The following is a 16,150-nucleotide window of genomic DNA, read 5'->3' on the forward strand; positions in this document are numbered from 1 at the left end:
GCGTATTGCGCAGACAGGGTGGGGTGGGGGTGGGATGTGGGCACAGCTCGCTCCGGGTGGAAGGGGCAGGCAGCAGCAGGGCATAGCCCCTGCTCCCAGTGCTGCCACACCCGCATCCCATGCCCCCCCTTGCATCCCGTGCCAGCTGGCAAGCAGCGACAGTGCCTGCCCCCTTGCATGCCAGCTGGCAAGCAGCAGCAGGGCAGAGCCCCCGCTCCCAGCCCTGATGCGGGCATAGCAGCACTGGGAGCGGGGGCTATGCCCCGCTGCCATTTGCCCCCTTCTGTCTGGAGCTAGCCGCGCCTGCATTGCCCCCCCTGCCCCGGCTGGGAAAATGGCAGCAGGGCATAGCCCCTGCTCCAAGCGCTTCGTTGCCTGGCGAGGGCGAGTTGTCTCTGTGCCCTCCAGGGGGCTGTGGCTGAGCCCGCCCAGCCTCCTTGGCATGTTCAGGGTGAGCCAGGGGGCAAGTGCCACTGTGGTGAAGGCGGCCCCAGTCCCGACCCAGGCTGGCCCCTCCACCTGGCAGGTGTTACACTGCCGGGGCTGTGGTCCTCCAGCGTTGTGGGACAGGCCTGGGCTGAAGCTGGCTTGGGGGGAGGTGGGGCATGGGCTCTGTGCTGCCCTTGGCTGACCGCCCACCTCTCTGCCAGCCCCGATGTCCTGTCCCATCCTGTTTCAGCGGTACTGGTGCTGGTGCTGGTGGCTGTCCGCAGACGGCAGAGAACAGAAATGGGAGTGGGGCTGCCCGTGGGGCCTCCTGGCAACAGACAGCCCTGGTAAGCTGCCACCACCTGCACCTGCATGGCCTGGCTGAGGGGAGGAGCACCGCGCTGCCTGCCCCGGATGCCTGCTGCCAGGATGCCTGCCTGGGCTGTGCTGCCCCTGGTGCCCAGGGGGCCCCTGATTGGCAGGGGTCCCTGGGCCCAGGCCCCACGGGCTCTTGCGTTAATTCGCCCCTGTGTGTGGCGCCTGGTTTGACTTGACTCGGAGCCATTCTTTTCAGTCATCCATTATCTACCACCTTCCAGCAACCCGCTACCAACCATTCACTGGTTTCATCACAAAGGAGCCCATTGCAGGGTTTTCCAGTGGCTGCCTAGGTCTGGCATATTGTGGGATGGAGTCTAGAAGGGCCTGGATTGTGTCAATTCAGGGGCTTAAAAATCATGACAGCAGATGACACTGCTGGCTGTCACGTTTGATGATCTTCTGTCTAATCAGAGCTCCTGATGGCTGCAGCTCAGGTGTAGCATGTGCTCAGGGGATGGCTCTCACGGTTAGTTTGACAGATCAGTGCTCTTATATTGCTTTAAAGGCAAAGGAGCCCTCAGAAGGGAATTAATGGGCTCACTGCCAGCCAGCTCCTTGTTATCCACAGATACAGTCCTGGTCACCAGGGGAGCATTTAATGAGAAAACAGGGCAACTGCTTTACAAAAAAAAATAAAATATATGTGCAGCCACTCACCTGGCTCTGGGCTTCCCAGTAAACCCTGAATGCAGTGTCAGCTTTTCACTGGTTGTAAATGGATATAGCACTATTGAAATCGATGTTGCTCTGCCTGTCTACCCTGGTTGGGGATCTGGCTCAAAAAGACTGTGGTTTGAAAGAGTCCCTGAACAAAGTAGGGGAGGGGACGATTCATAGGCAATCAGGCCAAGCTATAGGTCAAAGCTTTGTTGGTTTCTTTGGGTTGGGTTGAAACCTGGTTGAATGTGTTGGGGGTTCAGGTGATTCATCGATTCATAGATGCTGGGGTCGGAAGGACCCTCAACAGATCATCGAGTCTGATGATTGTACACTGAGTTTTCCATTAGACTTTGAGGAAGGGAGACTGAGTAGGACTGGTTGAGGACTGCGGGTGGGGGAGGTATTTCATTACCATTCCCTCCTTCACCCACATTTCTCTGATGAGATCCAGGACTGTGAATGTGCTGGTCAGCTCTTGCGCTGATGTGGATCGGGTGGGGGAGAAAGGGTGGAAGGAATGTGATTTGTGTTCACATGATTCCCCCAAAGTGACAACTGCTGCATCTGGGGCAGCTCTGCCCAGCAGGTCCATTGGTGCTGGATTGCTCATCACCTGGGATAAGCCCTGGGTTGTGGGTAAGACTTCCAGGGCCTTGAGAGACAGTGCAGGCAGGTGGCTGTGGCAGGGAGAATGGCTTCTGTCTTAGTCCTACCTCTGCCACTGACCTACTGTGTCACCTTAGGCAAGTCCCTGTCCAGCTCTGGGCCTCAGTCTCCCTCCCCTGCCCTTTGGGGGCTCTCTGGGGGCAGGAGCTGCTGTTCACCTGTGTGAGTGTATCGTGCCCTGCACCATGGGTTTAAGCTGCTAGGGCTACTTTAAAAATAATGAAATGGATTGAATAATTGATCTGATCCCCACATCAACTCCTTCCTCCATTCCCAGGTCCAGGGACTTTGTAGAGCTGAGGCAGGTGGGGCTCTTTCTTCTCTACCATCTTTGGACTAAACCCCCTCAGGAGTTACACCAAGGAGGGACCTGAGCCAACAACTCCCCCATGCTGAAAGCAGAGGGAGCAACTCACCCTGGGCTGTTATCTAGTTCAGCAAGGCAGCGAGGTCAGGAGGAGAAGGGAAGAGGAGGCAGGGGTCTGGCTGAGAAAGGAGCCAGGGGAAATGGAGGCCTCAGCTGCCAGCTTTGCAGAGGGGCAGGCACTGGAGTGAGGCCACCCCAGCTTCCCTCTAGGTCTAGCATTGCAATGACACAAGACAGCCAGCACTGCCAACATGCACCCCCCGCCCTGCAACTGGGCGAAATCTAGAGGCTTGGGGCCGGTGATCAGATCTGGGGATAGGATCTGGGGGTCTCTAGAGCTGACAAGATCATTATGACTGTGCAAGCCAAAGGGCTGGCAATGCTAGGTGGGAGCTGCAACAGCCTCACAGATCTGGCCTGGGAGGGGACAGGTAGCTCAGGCTGGCCACTGAGTTACACATGCAGCAGGCATAAGGTGAGGAATGGGTTCATAGAAAGGCTCCCATGGGAGGCCAATTGTGCTCCAGCCCAAGACAGGAGAAGCTAAAGGCAGCACTCACCAGTGATCTCTACAATGCCATCCTTGGTCTTCACCACCAGCTCCTCTGGGGCAAAATGGTTGACATCTAGGGTGACCTTCCAGCTCTCTGAGGTCTGCCGGATCTCCGAGATGCCACGGCTGAGCTGGCGGCTCAGGGCCTGACTGTAGTCAATGCTGCTGGCAGTGGGCGAGGTGATGATAGGGCTGGCAGCAGCGGCGACCATGGGTGCAGCAGCTTGGCTGGGCATGAAGCGGAAGTAGCCTGGCCAGCTGGTGCCACTGGGCCACTTGTACCAGTCCTCGGGGATGTGAGGCATCCCGAAGGACTGGTCAAAGAGGCGGCTGCCCTGGTACCAGTCCCGGAAGGGGTCCCAGCTGGGGCCGCGAAGGAAGGTGAAGGGCACTCGGCGCTCCGACATGTTGGGCTTCCTGCAGGTCCCACCTCAGCAGCCCGGCAAAGCGAGCTCTGTCTGTACGGAGCAGCTGCCTCCCGCCAGCCCCTTATGAAGAGGCAGCCAGTTATTTTTAGCCAAGAATTTCAGCTCACTATTAATGGAAATTACACCAGGGCCGTGTAACTGCTGATGAACATCAGTCAGGCCTGGACTCTGCCAACTTACTCCCAGTCTGTTTGTCATCTTACAGCTGCCCTCTGTCCAAAGGAGAGGGTGGGGGGAGCGGGACAGCTCCCCAGCCTGAGAGCAGCATCGATCACACCGCACAATGCAAGATGGGTCAGGAGCAGGGTGGGGCGATTCCTTCTGGAAGGGACGCTGGCACCCCCGTTGGTCTTGGCAGAGAATTTGCTGCTTCACTGTTGACAGAGCAAGCCAGGATGGATGTCTCTCTGCCTTCAGCTCTTTGTTCCTCTCAAATCTCAGGGACACCAAGTCTGATTTGGCAGCAGGAGGAATTGGATGTGTGCCATGAGCTTTCTCAGCCCTTCCTTCAGGGAAGAATGTTACATTTTTAACAAAGAAATCTTTTCTCCCCAGTGTTTCTCAGGGGTCTGAGTTAAATAAGGGGCTTAACAAAAGCAAAGCCCCCAAATTTTAGACTCTCAGAGCAGTAAAAACCCTTCCTAACCCTCTTAATTCAAATTTACAGATTCTCATAGTTTTAAAACTAGAAGCAACTATCTAGTTGCCTAGTCTGACCCTTTGTCGAATATCGACCACTCCATTTCACCAAGTGCCCCTGCACTGAGCCCCGGGTGTGTTACTTCGATGATATTTCTAATACCAGAAGCCAGCCATGTTTCCAGGCATTTCTTGCGCGTTCCAAGTGAAACAGGCTCGAGAAGACAAATGGAAAAAGATCAAATGAGCCTGAGCTTTCTCTGTGCATCCTGCAGACACAAAGAAGGGCACAGACCTCTTTTTTTCATTTCAGATCACCTTCAAAGATTCCCACAAAATAAAGCCTTTTAAAATAGAGAAAGGTATTTTTAAAAGCATTCACTGTTGTCCTAACTTTGCTCCAACTGATAAGAAGTGTAAGGCTCCAGCTGGCTTCAGTAATAGCTGGGCCAGTGCCGTGAGCCCATAAGCCACCCTTGCCCATCAGTCTAATGAGAGGAGCGATTTTCTCTCCCAGAATCCTCCGGTGTCACGTGGCCCAGCTCATGTTGTCCCAAATCCCCGCTTCTTAACTGTTCTCTCAGCATCTCTTACAGCATGCTTGGCCAAACTCCCCGGTGGTGTAAGCTGATGCCGTCCCATCGGAGCGGATGGAGCCGTGCCAGCCGAGGCCAGCGCAGGATTTGGCCGCGTGTCCCTGCCTGGAATCTTCTAGGTCCTGAGTCACACCGGGCTGCGGCGCTGCTCGTCTTCCAGCCTGCAGGCTCGAAAATCTTGGCAAGGTGGACGGAGGTAAGCTTCGCTTGCCAGCCTGGCTGGCTGTCCTATCACATCCTCTCAGTTCGCTCAGGAACTGAACGGGAAGGGCTGTCTGTCACAGATGTGTTCAAATGACCTGCATTTCACACCGAGCTAAGCAGCGGGTTCCCACCGTTTCCTACCCACTGCCGGGCGACCGACCCCTCTCAGAGGTGGTGCCTGGAGGGTTTTCCTGGCCGGATGAGTTGAGGTATGTGGTGGCCCTATGATCGAGTGATCAGGGAAGCCCCTGCAACCACCCCTCATGTGCACATCGTTCATATGTGCACATACCATCTTCTGTACCCGCTGCAGTCCAAGCCATCCCAGCCTAGGGAAGCTTTCCCTGCCTTTCAGTCTCAGTCCCCTATTAGTTACATGCCAACGCCATTACTCTGTGTTATAAACAGCTCTTCTCTCCTGGGTCTCTACACCTTCCAGAATGACCCTTCCCAGCAGATGGCCTGTTCTCCTTTAGCTGTTCTCAGTTAGCCCTTGGCAAGCAGGCCGCAGTCCCTCCGGCCTCTTGGCCCTTTTCCTAATTCTTCTCTGAACCCCCTTCCAACTTTCCCTATCTATGTTCATTAGGAGAGCTCACAGGGCCGCTGCTCAGATACACTTACCATGTCTGGACCACAGAGACATGAAAGGCTTTGGCCTTGAGGACACTCTTACAGCTGTCTGCCCAGACCCCAGAGGCAGCTTGGACGAGGCTCATGTTTACCCTTGAGGAACGCTAGGCAAGGTCGGTAGCTCTCTTTCTCCGGGATGAGCTTCTCCCAGCACCTCTAGCATGGCAGGCTAGACTATGCCTGATGGCGAAGGCACAGGCTTGGGAGTCTCCAGGCTCTGCCACAGCTGACTTTGGCCAAGTTACTTTATCTTGCTGTGCCAGCTCAAGGGCAACAGGCCACTGGTCTCAGCTGGTGCCTCAAAACTGCTGCAGCATACATGTAATGCAAAGGCACAGCTTGTTGGCCAATGGTTAAATGAGCAGGACTCTCCAGGGGCTGCTTGGCCTTTATCTGGCTTGAACAGAGTCTGTGATTTCACATTTTATATACAATCTGCAGAGGGTTCAAGGGGAACAAGTGACACGTGTGTGTTTGTGTGTCATGGTGAGAGACAGTGGCGATGCATAGGGGGTGGACACGCACCCCTGAGAGTGCCGGTGCACCCCCCTGCCCAGCCACGCTCGTTGCTTAGGCAATGGGCAGGTGGGAGCACTGGTGCCCCCCTGCAGGCACCGGCTGATTGCTGCAGCTGCTCCCAGAAGTGGCTCCAGCCCCGGTCGGCTGGACTGGTCACAGGGGGGGCATGTGCCCCTCCTGACTAAGGCGGCACCAGTCACCCATGGTGAGAGAAGGGCTTTGTTGAGGTACAAAGCAGCAGGACTGCCCGCAAGTGTCCTTGCTGCGCTCCCCCCTACTGTGTTGCAATTGGTCAGGTTGCATTTGAGCGGTGGTGGCTGTTTTTGTTCAGGCTGGAAAAAAACCTCTCTTTGGCAGCTGCTGTGCTGACAGCATGTGCCAGGGTAGGGGTCGCTGTGTTTGCAGATGGTGACGTCAGAAACTGCAGGTGCTCATAACCTAGCAAGCGGGCTGAGGTCAGGCAGTGCAGAGCGAAGGGGAGGAGGGTGAGCACGAGGGTTCAGTGGGTGGCTGAGGGAAGGGTGGGTGAGTCATGAGCACGTGGCTGGGCTGGGGGGTTGGATCGGCTGGTGGATAAGTGGCAGCAGAGGAGGGGGGGAAGTGGGTAGATAAGGCCAGGGCAGCTTGGGCCGTGGGTGGCTGGATGACGTTCGCCCTCCTGAAAGCCAGGAACAACAGTGAAGCACCATGTAGGTACTGGAGCAAGATGGGGTTACAGGACCCTTTCCTGGAGCTAAAGTGCACAGGGAAGGGTGGAGTCAGCCTTCAGGGGGGCTGTCAGGGCCCAGGGCTTGTTATACCCCATGATGGGCTGCCAGCCCTATTCCCCACCTTGCCAGTGCTTTTCTGCCAGTGTGGAGCTGTGCCCATGTGAGCTGCACACGGCCTTTTCCATCAACGGCATGATGTGCCAGCTGGTCCCCTTCTTCCCCAGCTTGTTGGTTTAGGCTCCACAGGCCGAGGTGCCCCTGCTATCCAGTGCCCCATCTGGCAGTGACTGTCCAGTGCACAGTTACTTGCCTTCACCCATCTTTGTGTCCTGGAGCTGATGCCCTTTCTCACATGGGAGACACTCGTTCAAAGTCAGAGCCCATCTGCTGCCCTGCAGCTGCTCGACATCCTGGGAGCCAGTGCTCAGCGCTGTGAAGGCAGGATGATTTATAACCCCAGGCCCCTGTGCAATTTCCAGCCACTCCTTCCTCCTTCCAACTGCGGCTCTGCCCATACTGCCCCAGCCCCTCCTTCCCTCTGCTTCCCACAGATTCAGCCCTGAAAGCTTCCTAGTCACCTGAGCCAGCAGCACAGGTTTGAGCTGGCCTGCCAGCCCAGCTGTGCTTGCAGTGGGCACCTGTGGCCTCTTTATGGGCACCCCGACAGACTCTTTCATGATGGGCTGGGGCAGCCACCTTGCACTTTGTCTTAGGTCTCTGAGGAGCCCTTCAGCCGGGCTCTGCAGGGTGTGTTGAGCCACAGCTGGATTAGACTTACTACCTTCCAGCCTGTGAAGGTGTCTATGGGCAGGGTGGGGACATTAATGGTCCCCAGGCTACAGGGGAGAGGCTGAGTGCCCCCATGGTCTGCTCTGTAGTCAGCTGCCATGTCCTCCCTGGCATCTGCGGAGGCCTCCTTTGGAGCAGCCCCTTTGGTGCCAGCTTACAGTCAGTCTGGGGGGCAAGTCCAGTCCCAGGTGCAGACTGGGGCATGAAGCCTATGGGTGTGGACAGGCAGGGCCCTCCCCAACCCTGCTGCCGCCAGACAGGCTCCTGCAATGTGTGTAGGGGCCTGATTTCCCACAATTTTTAGGCCAAGGCAAGGCAAGGGACCATTCTGGCTGGGCACCCCAGATGCAGACTGCTGCACTGGCTGGGGGCAGAGCCTGGAGAAGCCCACCAAGGGGGCTGTGGGTCCCGTGAGCTGACCCCTTCGGGGGGGTGGCTGAGGCGGGCCAGCAGAGCGATGGAGGGGAGCAGTTCTGTGGCTTTGCAGCTCCCCCACCATCCTCACCCTGCAAGAGCAGAGGCTGCCCACACAGCATCAGTGCATGGAGCTAGTATCCTCCTGCCCACACAGTGGCTGCCCCTGCATGGGCCAGTCTGAGCCCAGCCACCTGCAGCCATAGTTCCAGACTCATTAGCAAGTGCGGCATGTGGGCAGCTGTCTGCTCACAGCTAGCTCTGGGTTGCGGTAGTGGGGGCATGAGGGCAAGGCCAGAGCCTGTCTGGGGTGGCCGGCAGCCCTGCAAGGTGACAGTGAGGGCACGGCTAGGTCCCTTGTTGCTGTCTGGGCACTGCCAGGGCTGGAGGCGGGGCTGCGGGGGGGAAGCTAATATTGCTTTTTGCCTCAATCACAGGAGATTGACAGGGCCCATCTGCGGCGCCGCACGCTGCTCTTACAGCTGCAGTTATAATAGAGCGTGATGAGGAGGCTGGCCGTGGCAGGGGGGCAGTGGTCCTGGGAATGGGCCAGCGCCTTCCCGCCCCCGCACCTCCCAGCGGGGGAGTCTGTTCCCGGAACGCCGTGCCGCCTGCTGCGGGAACCTTCCAGCTGCTGCCAGCCAAGGCCTGACATCCTGCAGCCCAGCTTCCCCTGCTGGCGAGGCGCTGGTACGCACCCAGCTGCTTCCCACCAGCCCCGGGGACCTGCTGCTCCATCCCCTGGCTGCTGGGCCAGGTCCCTTCTCAGCCTCAGTGCTGAGGGGCGTAGCGTCTGGTTACGGGGAGCACCTGTGATCAGTCTCCCCTTCATGGTACCTCCGCAGCACAAGTCCAGCCTTTGGAAACATCCTGTCTCATGGGCAGCCCAGAGATCTGCGTGCTGGGTTCCCCGCTGTCTCATGCCTTCCCCCAGGCGAGAGGTGAAGGAGGCAGTGACTCAACTAGAGGATGCAGAGGTTTTCTTGCAATGGTGGCCCTGGGTCCCCCCCATCCATCGCTGTCCCACTGCATGGATGTCAGGCATCAAGGGCTAGCTGGGGACCTAGGCCAGCCCCCTGAAGTGCCCTGGGTTTCTTCTAATAGGGTTTTATTTTGGTTCTTTTCTGAGGCCCCCTCATGGTTTTGGAGGGAATGGGTGACAAAGAGCCAAGGCTTGAGGCGTTTTCTTGGGTTCATGCCCATGGGCATTGGAGCAAGGCTGCGAGAACTCAGCGGACCGTGGTGCCAGCCGCTGTAGTGGTGGGGCCAGCCCTGCTGCCCTATTTCCTCTGTCCCAGGCATGATCTGTTCCCCACATCATGGGGATGGGCACCGGTTCTTTGGGCAGGGATCGTGGCTTTACCCCAGGACCTGGCCCCGTGCTGTCACTGCTTCTCTACACTGAAACCTTCCAACAGGAGAGGCCTTTGAGCAGGACTGAGCAATAGCAGCTTCTGTGATGCCCCTGGGAGCCCAAGGTTGCTCTGTCCTAGAACCAGTGGCGATGCAGACAGGGTGCACGGGGGTAGATGTGCACCCCCTGAGAGTGCTGTTGCCCCCTCGGTAGACCGCATTCCCTGCTTAGGCGATGGGCGGGGGGGAAAGACTTCTCGGTTGGCAAGATTGGCTGTGGGGGGACCCCCCCCAGTCGCTAGGGGGCATGTGCCCCCCCCCCCGACTAAGGTGGCACCAGCTGCCCATACCTAGAACCCCAGTAGACACCAGCTGCCTGAAGGGGCAGGGTGAGAGCAAGGCCATAGCCCCCTCCCCTGCTTGCTGCTACACACGTTGGTCCAGGCCTTCCTCAAGAGGCCCCGGGTGTTGGCTGGAGCCAAGGTTTAGGATTGTGAATGGGATATGCCAATGCTCCTGCTAAGACGAAAGGGTCTTTCCCTTCCACTCAGGGTCTGACTGATCATCATATTTGGGGTCAGGGAGGAATTTTACCCCATGGTAGATTGATACAGACTGTGGTGGGTTTTGTCTTCCTCGCGGGGGGTGGCCACCTACCTGGGATCTCTCGAGCACCTATTAGCAATGTTTTACAGAAGCAGGACCTTGCCCACTGCCATCCCCCACTTCCCCTGTGGCAGGTTTGGGTGTGATGTCTGTTGTTCTGTCAGGGTTGACAGCACTTTTACACAGAGTTTAGATTATGGTGTATGGGATGGTTTGGCGAGGGATGATCCTGCCTCAGGCAGGGGGTTGGACTAGATGACTTCTGGAGGTCCCTTCCCCCCTGACCTGTCTCTAAGTCCATGAACTTCAGGCAGGCAGGGGGTGGTGAGTGTGCTGCCCCTCTTCAGTGGTGGGTCTGTAGGAATCCCATCTGAGCTGAGATGCTCCCTCAGGGCATCTCCCAGTAGCTTCTCTCCACTGTGTGCTGACAGCCACCTCTTCTTTGCCATCCAGACCTTTCTCTGTTGCATCTTGTCTCATCTCTGTTTCCCTTTTGGACCTGGGAGCTCTCTGGGGCAGGAGCTGCCCCATCACTGAACATCAGGTCAGCCCAAATTTACATGAGGGTTGTTTTGGCTCCCAAAGCAGCCCAGGATCAGGAGGGTGCAAAGGCAGCTTCAAGCTCTCTGGTCCTTCCTCCCTCAGGCTTCACCTTGCAGCCCAGCAGCTCAGCCACAGACTCCTGAATCTCCAGTCTCTCTCTGTCCCTGAGCTGGGACTCATTGTCCCAGCTCACAGTTTGCTTCTTGGGCTGCTACACACACTCATTGTCTTGACTGCCACACACTACTTGTGCCAGGAGCTAATCCAGAGTGACACCGGGCAAGCTGCTGTAGGGCCAGGGTGTAGAGACTAGGTGAGAAAAATCCCTCAGAAAAGCCTGGTATGAAACAATCTGTACTTCAGCAGCTGGCAGGCAGGAGACCACATCACCAGCCCTGGCTGCCACAGAGGAGTGCCTTGACTGGTGCTGGCAGCAGCAATGCAATGGGGCCTGAACCACCCTTGTGCTCCTGGGGGCAGAGGTGCTAACCATGGGCAAGCCTCATGGAGTATTGAGCTCTGGGAAGCTGGTCCTACTTCCACTTTCCCAGCCAGATGATGAGGGTCCCTTGCACCATGACTTTAATTTCACCACATAGATTTCATAGATTTCTAGGGTCAGAAGGGACCTGGCAGGTCACCCTGCTCCAGGCAGGAAAGAGCGCTGAGGTTAAGTAACCCAGCCAGATGCCTGTCTAATCTCTTCTTGAACACCTCCAAGGTAGGGAAAAGCACCACCTCCCTTGGAAGCCCATTCCATATTTTGGCTACCCTTACCATAAAGAATTTCTTCCTTATGTTCAATCGAAATCTATTCTCCTTCAGTTTGTGGCCATTATTTCTGGTAACCCTGAGGGGCACCCTGGTAAACAGAGTATCCCCTATTCCCTGCTGACCCACCCCTGATGAGTTTGTAGCCAGCCACAAGATCACCTCTCCGCCTCTTGTGTAGGCTGAAGAGATTCAGGTCCCTCAGTCTGTCTTCATAGGGTCTTACCTGCTGGCCCTCAACCATATGAGCAGCCCTCCTCTGAACCCTCTCAAGGTTATCCACATCCCTCTTGAAGTGCGGCGCCCAAAACTGGACGCAGTACTCCTTCTGCGGCCTCACCAATGCCGCACATGGTTTGTGATCCAGTTGCATGGGCACTTGAAAATGACTATTTCCAAACCAGATGCTTTTATCAGGCCTCTCCCCATGCAAGGGTTTAGTGCTGCTCAGATGGTGTGAGCATCTAGCAGCACACTCCAAATTAGGGCTGTATCATGCTGTGTGCTATACAAACCCAGGCAGAGGCAGCCAATGCCCCAAAGAGTTTCCAGTCTGAAGAGACAAAGTGGGAGGACAGACAATGGCAAAAAGAGGAAGAGAGTGCCCCTGTTGGACTCACAGGTGTGTGCCCTCGTCCTTGGACCATGCCACTTCCCTGAAGTTCATCCCAAGGGGCTGTTCCTGGAAGTGGGCTCTGCCTGCGGTTGTTACCATGAAGTGTTAAACCTGACCAGCTTGCTGGCCTGACAGCTCAGTAGAGCTGCTCTTGGCAGGAGAGGTGGCCTTCATGCCACTCTATTAGTGTGGCCCAGCTCTCTCCTGGAAGGACCAGTGATACCTCCTCCCCAAGGTCTAGCCAGCTTTTGGCTTGTCTTCTGTTAGCATAGGGTCAGCCTGCGCTAGTGGTGCTGGTGGTTATCACGATGTGAACACTTGCCCACTTTGTTGCTCAGCTGGAAGGCAGAATGGACTTGTTTGATCATCTGCAGGACACTGGGCCTCTGCAAGGGATTCCTGGATCAAACACTTGACTCTGAGCTATGGCACGTCCTATAGAAAAAGAGAGACTTACCACAGCCTGAGGCCTACCAACCCAGCTCCACAGACCACTGAACAGTCCTCAGCATCTGGGACTAACTCTCACTGCACATTGGGATGCATTGCAATGCTTTTCTCCCTCTGTCCTCTTCTTTTTTGGTGTCATTCCATCTTTGTATTCATCATTTGAGCTCCTTTCCCATTAGTGTCTTTCTGCGGCCCCATCCCCTCCCCATGCTCTCTATGACAAACAAGAAAATCAAACTGCCAGCTCCCAAGGTCAAAAGTGCCAGCTGACTTCATGCAGGTTGCAGTGTTGTGCTGACTGGCGACACATTTCTTATCTCCCTTCTAGAACTGGGAGCTCATCAATGGCATCCGAAGCACTTAGGGTGAAGAGGATGGTAGGCTGGGCTGCGTGGACTGAGCCTGAGCTGAAGTAAGTTGCAGCAGCAGCAAGCCCTGCTGGCAAAGCCCTGGGCATTTGCAGAGAGTAGCAGCTTTAGGGTCTAGTGCCAAGTCATAATTACTAACCCCCTGCCACCCTCACCTCTGCCACCCTTTGCTGATGGCCACATCCATGGTATTTTACCCCTTCCCCCATCCAATTCCAGTTCATAGTGTATATCTAGACTTATTGTCAGGGGATCTGCTCTTGTAGTAGCAAGCATTGCCATGGAAACAGCAACACTGGAAAAAAGCAGCTGAAGGGAGTCAGGAAAGAAGGACAAAAAGCCTGATCCTGCCAGGAGCTGAGCACCCACGGTGCTTGCTGATCACATGGTGGGAAGCTTTATCTCAATGGAGAGAGATTAGACAGAGATTAACTGGAGAGAGAGAAAGAGAGACTGAGATGTGGAGACTGAAAGAAAAACAGCGATCGATAGATAGATAGATAGATAGATCATCAGTTCATGTTGTGTATCCTTTGCACAACACACAAATGAACTTTCCAAGAACAGACCACTTGGTGTCCAATGAGTCCTTTACAATATATACTGTGTATTTTATTGTAATTGAACCAGCTCACTGAATCTACAGCTGTACTCACGATCCAGAAAAAAAAGAGAGCGCGAGAGACAGATTGAGAGAGAGAGAGGAAAATACTGAAGTATTTCTACAGAGTATTTGTTCCAGTTAGCTCCCTCCGGTGAGCAGGAGACAAGAGACTGTAAAAGAACTCGAGGAAGACTGGACATTTTCCCTGATGCACCGTCTTTGTCCACTGTGTTGCTGCTGTTGGGTTTCTTCGACAGAGCAGAAGACCACAAGGCTGGGGAGCATATTGTGCGCCACTGGGGAGGAGGGCCCGGCTGCTGTTATAATACCTGATTCTCGCCCTGGTGTGCTTGTCATGAGGCTGCCTGATCAAAGCAGGGTAGCAGAAGGAGATGAGGGGAGAGTGTGTGTTTGCACGCACGCGCATGCATGTGTATGTCTGAATACGTCTCTGCGTGAATGCGCTGGACGTGCAGAGGGGTGTGTTCATGTGTGTGTGCTCATGGGAGGAGGTTTCTTTATTGGTGTATTGTCCCTTTTAGGAAACACAAGCAGAAATTAACCTTACCTGCAGGAAGTCAGGGTGAAAGTTGGCCAAACATAATATATGAAAACACTTTTAAAAGCACTTTCCTTTCTTGATGTTTGTGTAGGAGCCTAACCATTAGCTTAACTGTTCTGGGAATGAAATTGTTTAACACAACAAAGCGTTGCTTCCCTCCCCTGGGAATATCACAAATACACGTTGAGACATGGTGCTACATCCAGCCTTGTCAGGCAGTGTGTTCACGGAAGGACAAGGGAAGCACACCACCCAGAAAGAGATATAGAGATGCTGATGGATTCCAGCAGAGCTGTGAGAAGGGTTGACAGGATGAAAAGAGGCCACTCTTTCAGCTCACACAGACCACATCCCCTGTCAATGTTAAAGGCCCATCCTGGTAGAAATGACTGGCAAGCTGCATTTGTGACCAGTCATGGGCTGTGAACATGGCTGGGCATAACTCAGATACCGCTTTTAACATGGTATGATCATTTCTTCTAGAAAGGAAGAAACATTGCCTTTGTTGGGTTGTGGAACAATCTCCCATGGGAACTCATAGAAGCCCATTGCTTGGGAGGTTTGACTGGGGCAAAAGCATCAGCCAATAGTCTGGAAAAAACTGGCAAGGAGGGTAGGTCCATCCCTACCTTTGAAGGCTGTGTCTGCCACATTATGTGGTGGAGATTAAAGAGAAGGTCTGGAGGAAGGCTCCCACTCAGGCACAAACAGGGGCATGAAATGCAAAAGGTAAATTCTTGAGATTCCCCAGAGCTTGAGGGCACGCTCTCCCAGTCATTGTCACTGTGGTGTACTCTCAAGGCTAGGACAGGATGTGTTTTATTCTTAGGTTTGAGTGCTGGGACATGGAGCCAAACAAAAAGGCTGTAAGACGAGGTAATCCCTCACAGGTATTTTTACCCCTCGCAGCCTGGCTGAGGAAGGGCTGTCCCCCTGGCTGCAGTCCATATACACTACCATCATCCTCACCAGGGAAAAGCATGCCCTTCCTCTACTGAGAGGGGGAAGTTCAAGAGTGATGTTCAAAGAAGCCATGTCTGGGCCTGATCCACCGTTCAATGGAGTCTTAATTCCAATGGGTCTGTAATTGCAAGGGGAAACCTGCTCTGGTGTTTTGAAAACCATACGAATTGCCATTAACTGGGTCAGACCATAGGTCCGTCTTGCCCAGTGTCCTGTGCCATGCAGTGGCAGGGAGTGGATGCTGAAAGGGAGAGTGAACTGGGTCTGACCAGGGTTTTTCCCGCTGTTCCTCTCTCACTTGCAGCCTCCAGCATTTAAGGTCTAGGAAGTTCTGATTCAGAGGCTGCATCCCGCTCCCAGGCACAATAGCTACTGATGCCCCTTTCCTCCAAGAATGTGTCCAGTCTGTTTTTGAACCTGGCTAAACTGTCTGCGTCCACATCTGGTGGCGAAGGCTTGTTACACCCACTACAAACGGGGGAGTGCCTGATGTCTTCAGAGCACTGGCCTGCTCCACAGGTCATGCACTGGTTTGCTTCATTCAGTGATGGTTTACAGAGCCACTCTGTTATGTTCATCCATCCCTCTGTCCTGCAGCCTGCCAGTCTCGCGCAGGATACTTCATCTGCTGCCACAGTAGAAGACAAATAGCTGGCTTGTCCTCTTCTGAGCTGGCTGAAACTAGATATGTTTGCAAGGGGTTTCACTTCAGACTTGCCTGTGATGGTAACAATTGACAAGAAGAAAAATCCAGGGATGGACGTGCACAGGGAAGCCATTTTACTGCTGGTGGGTGAAACATTAGGGCAGATTCTCAGTGGGTGGAAATGGGTGCGGCCATTCAGATACAATAGAGTTGCCCCTGTTTACACCACCTGAGGTTCTGGCCCACAGAACCATCCCTATAAAAACGAGACGAGTCACACATTTCATCCTGCACAGTCTAATCCACGCACATTTGGAAGAGGTTAGCTTGAGTAGACAGCAGCACAGGGAGCAAAGCAATTTGATGACCTGCATTTGTAGGGCATGGTTTGTTTATTAGAAATGGACATGTCCTAATAAACCTCATCAAAGCTTCAGCTCCTTATCTTTTCTTTCCAGTTGCACCTACCAAGGGGCTTAGTGCTGAGGGCCAGCAGATAACAAACCACTGTGTAGACAACTGGCCCTGGGACAGTCTGACTCTTTGGTTAACAAATTGCTTGGTTGCTCAGTGACCATTTAGTTTTTGCTTCCTGAAGCTGTATTTTAATACATTGTAGAGAAGGGTAGACTACCCTCTGGCTTTGATCAACCCAGTTTTGGTTTGTTCGGGGGGGGGTTTGG

At 54.6% G+C, this 16,150-nt stretch overlaps 1 protein-coding gene and 1 long non-coding RNA gene across 3 annotated transcripts in view; one reads left to right on the plus strand and one right to left on the minus strand.

The window, feature by feature from the left end:
• The window catches only part of HSPB1 (heat shock protein family B (small) member 1), a 6,395-nt gene extending 2,857 nt beyond the window's left edge, over window positions 1-3,538 (minus strand). The window contains exon 1 of the mRNA XM_006033234.3: window positions 3,064-3,538. Within this exon, the coding sequence (XP_006033296.1) occupies window positions 3,064-3,463 (400 nt within the window). The 5' untranslated portion in view covers window positions 3,464-3,538. The remainder of the gene's footprint in view (window positions 1-3,063) is intronic.
• Window positions 1-16,150, plus strand: part of LOC112551831 — a 34,500-nt gene that overhangs the window by 10,601 nt on the left and 7,749 nt on the right. The window contains exon 3 of one of the 2 annotated variants that reach the window (XR_003096136.1): window positions 4,708-4,915. This is a non-coding gene — a long non-coding RNA (uncharacterized LOC112551831). The remainder of the gene's footprint in view (window positions 1-4,707; window positions 4,916-16,150) is intronic. The other variant, XR_003096135.1, reaches the window with a different exon arrangement.

Source organism: Alligator sinensis, unplaced genomic scaffold, assembly GCF_000455745.1.
Source record: "Alligator sinensis unplaced genomic scaffold, ASM45574v1 scaffold1420_1, whole genome shotgun sequence".
Classification (NCBI taxonomy): domain Eukaryota; kingdom Metazoa; phylum Chordata; order Crocodylia; family Alligatoridae; genus Alligator; species Alligator sinensis.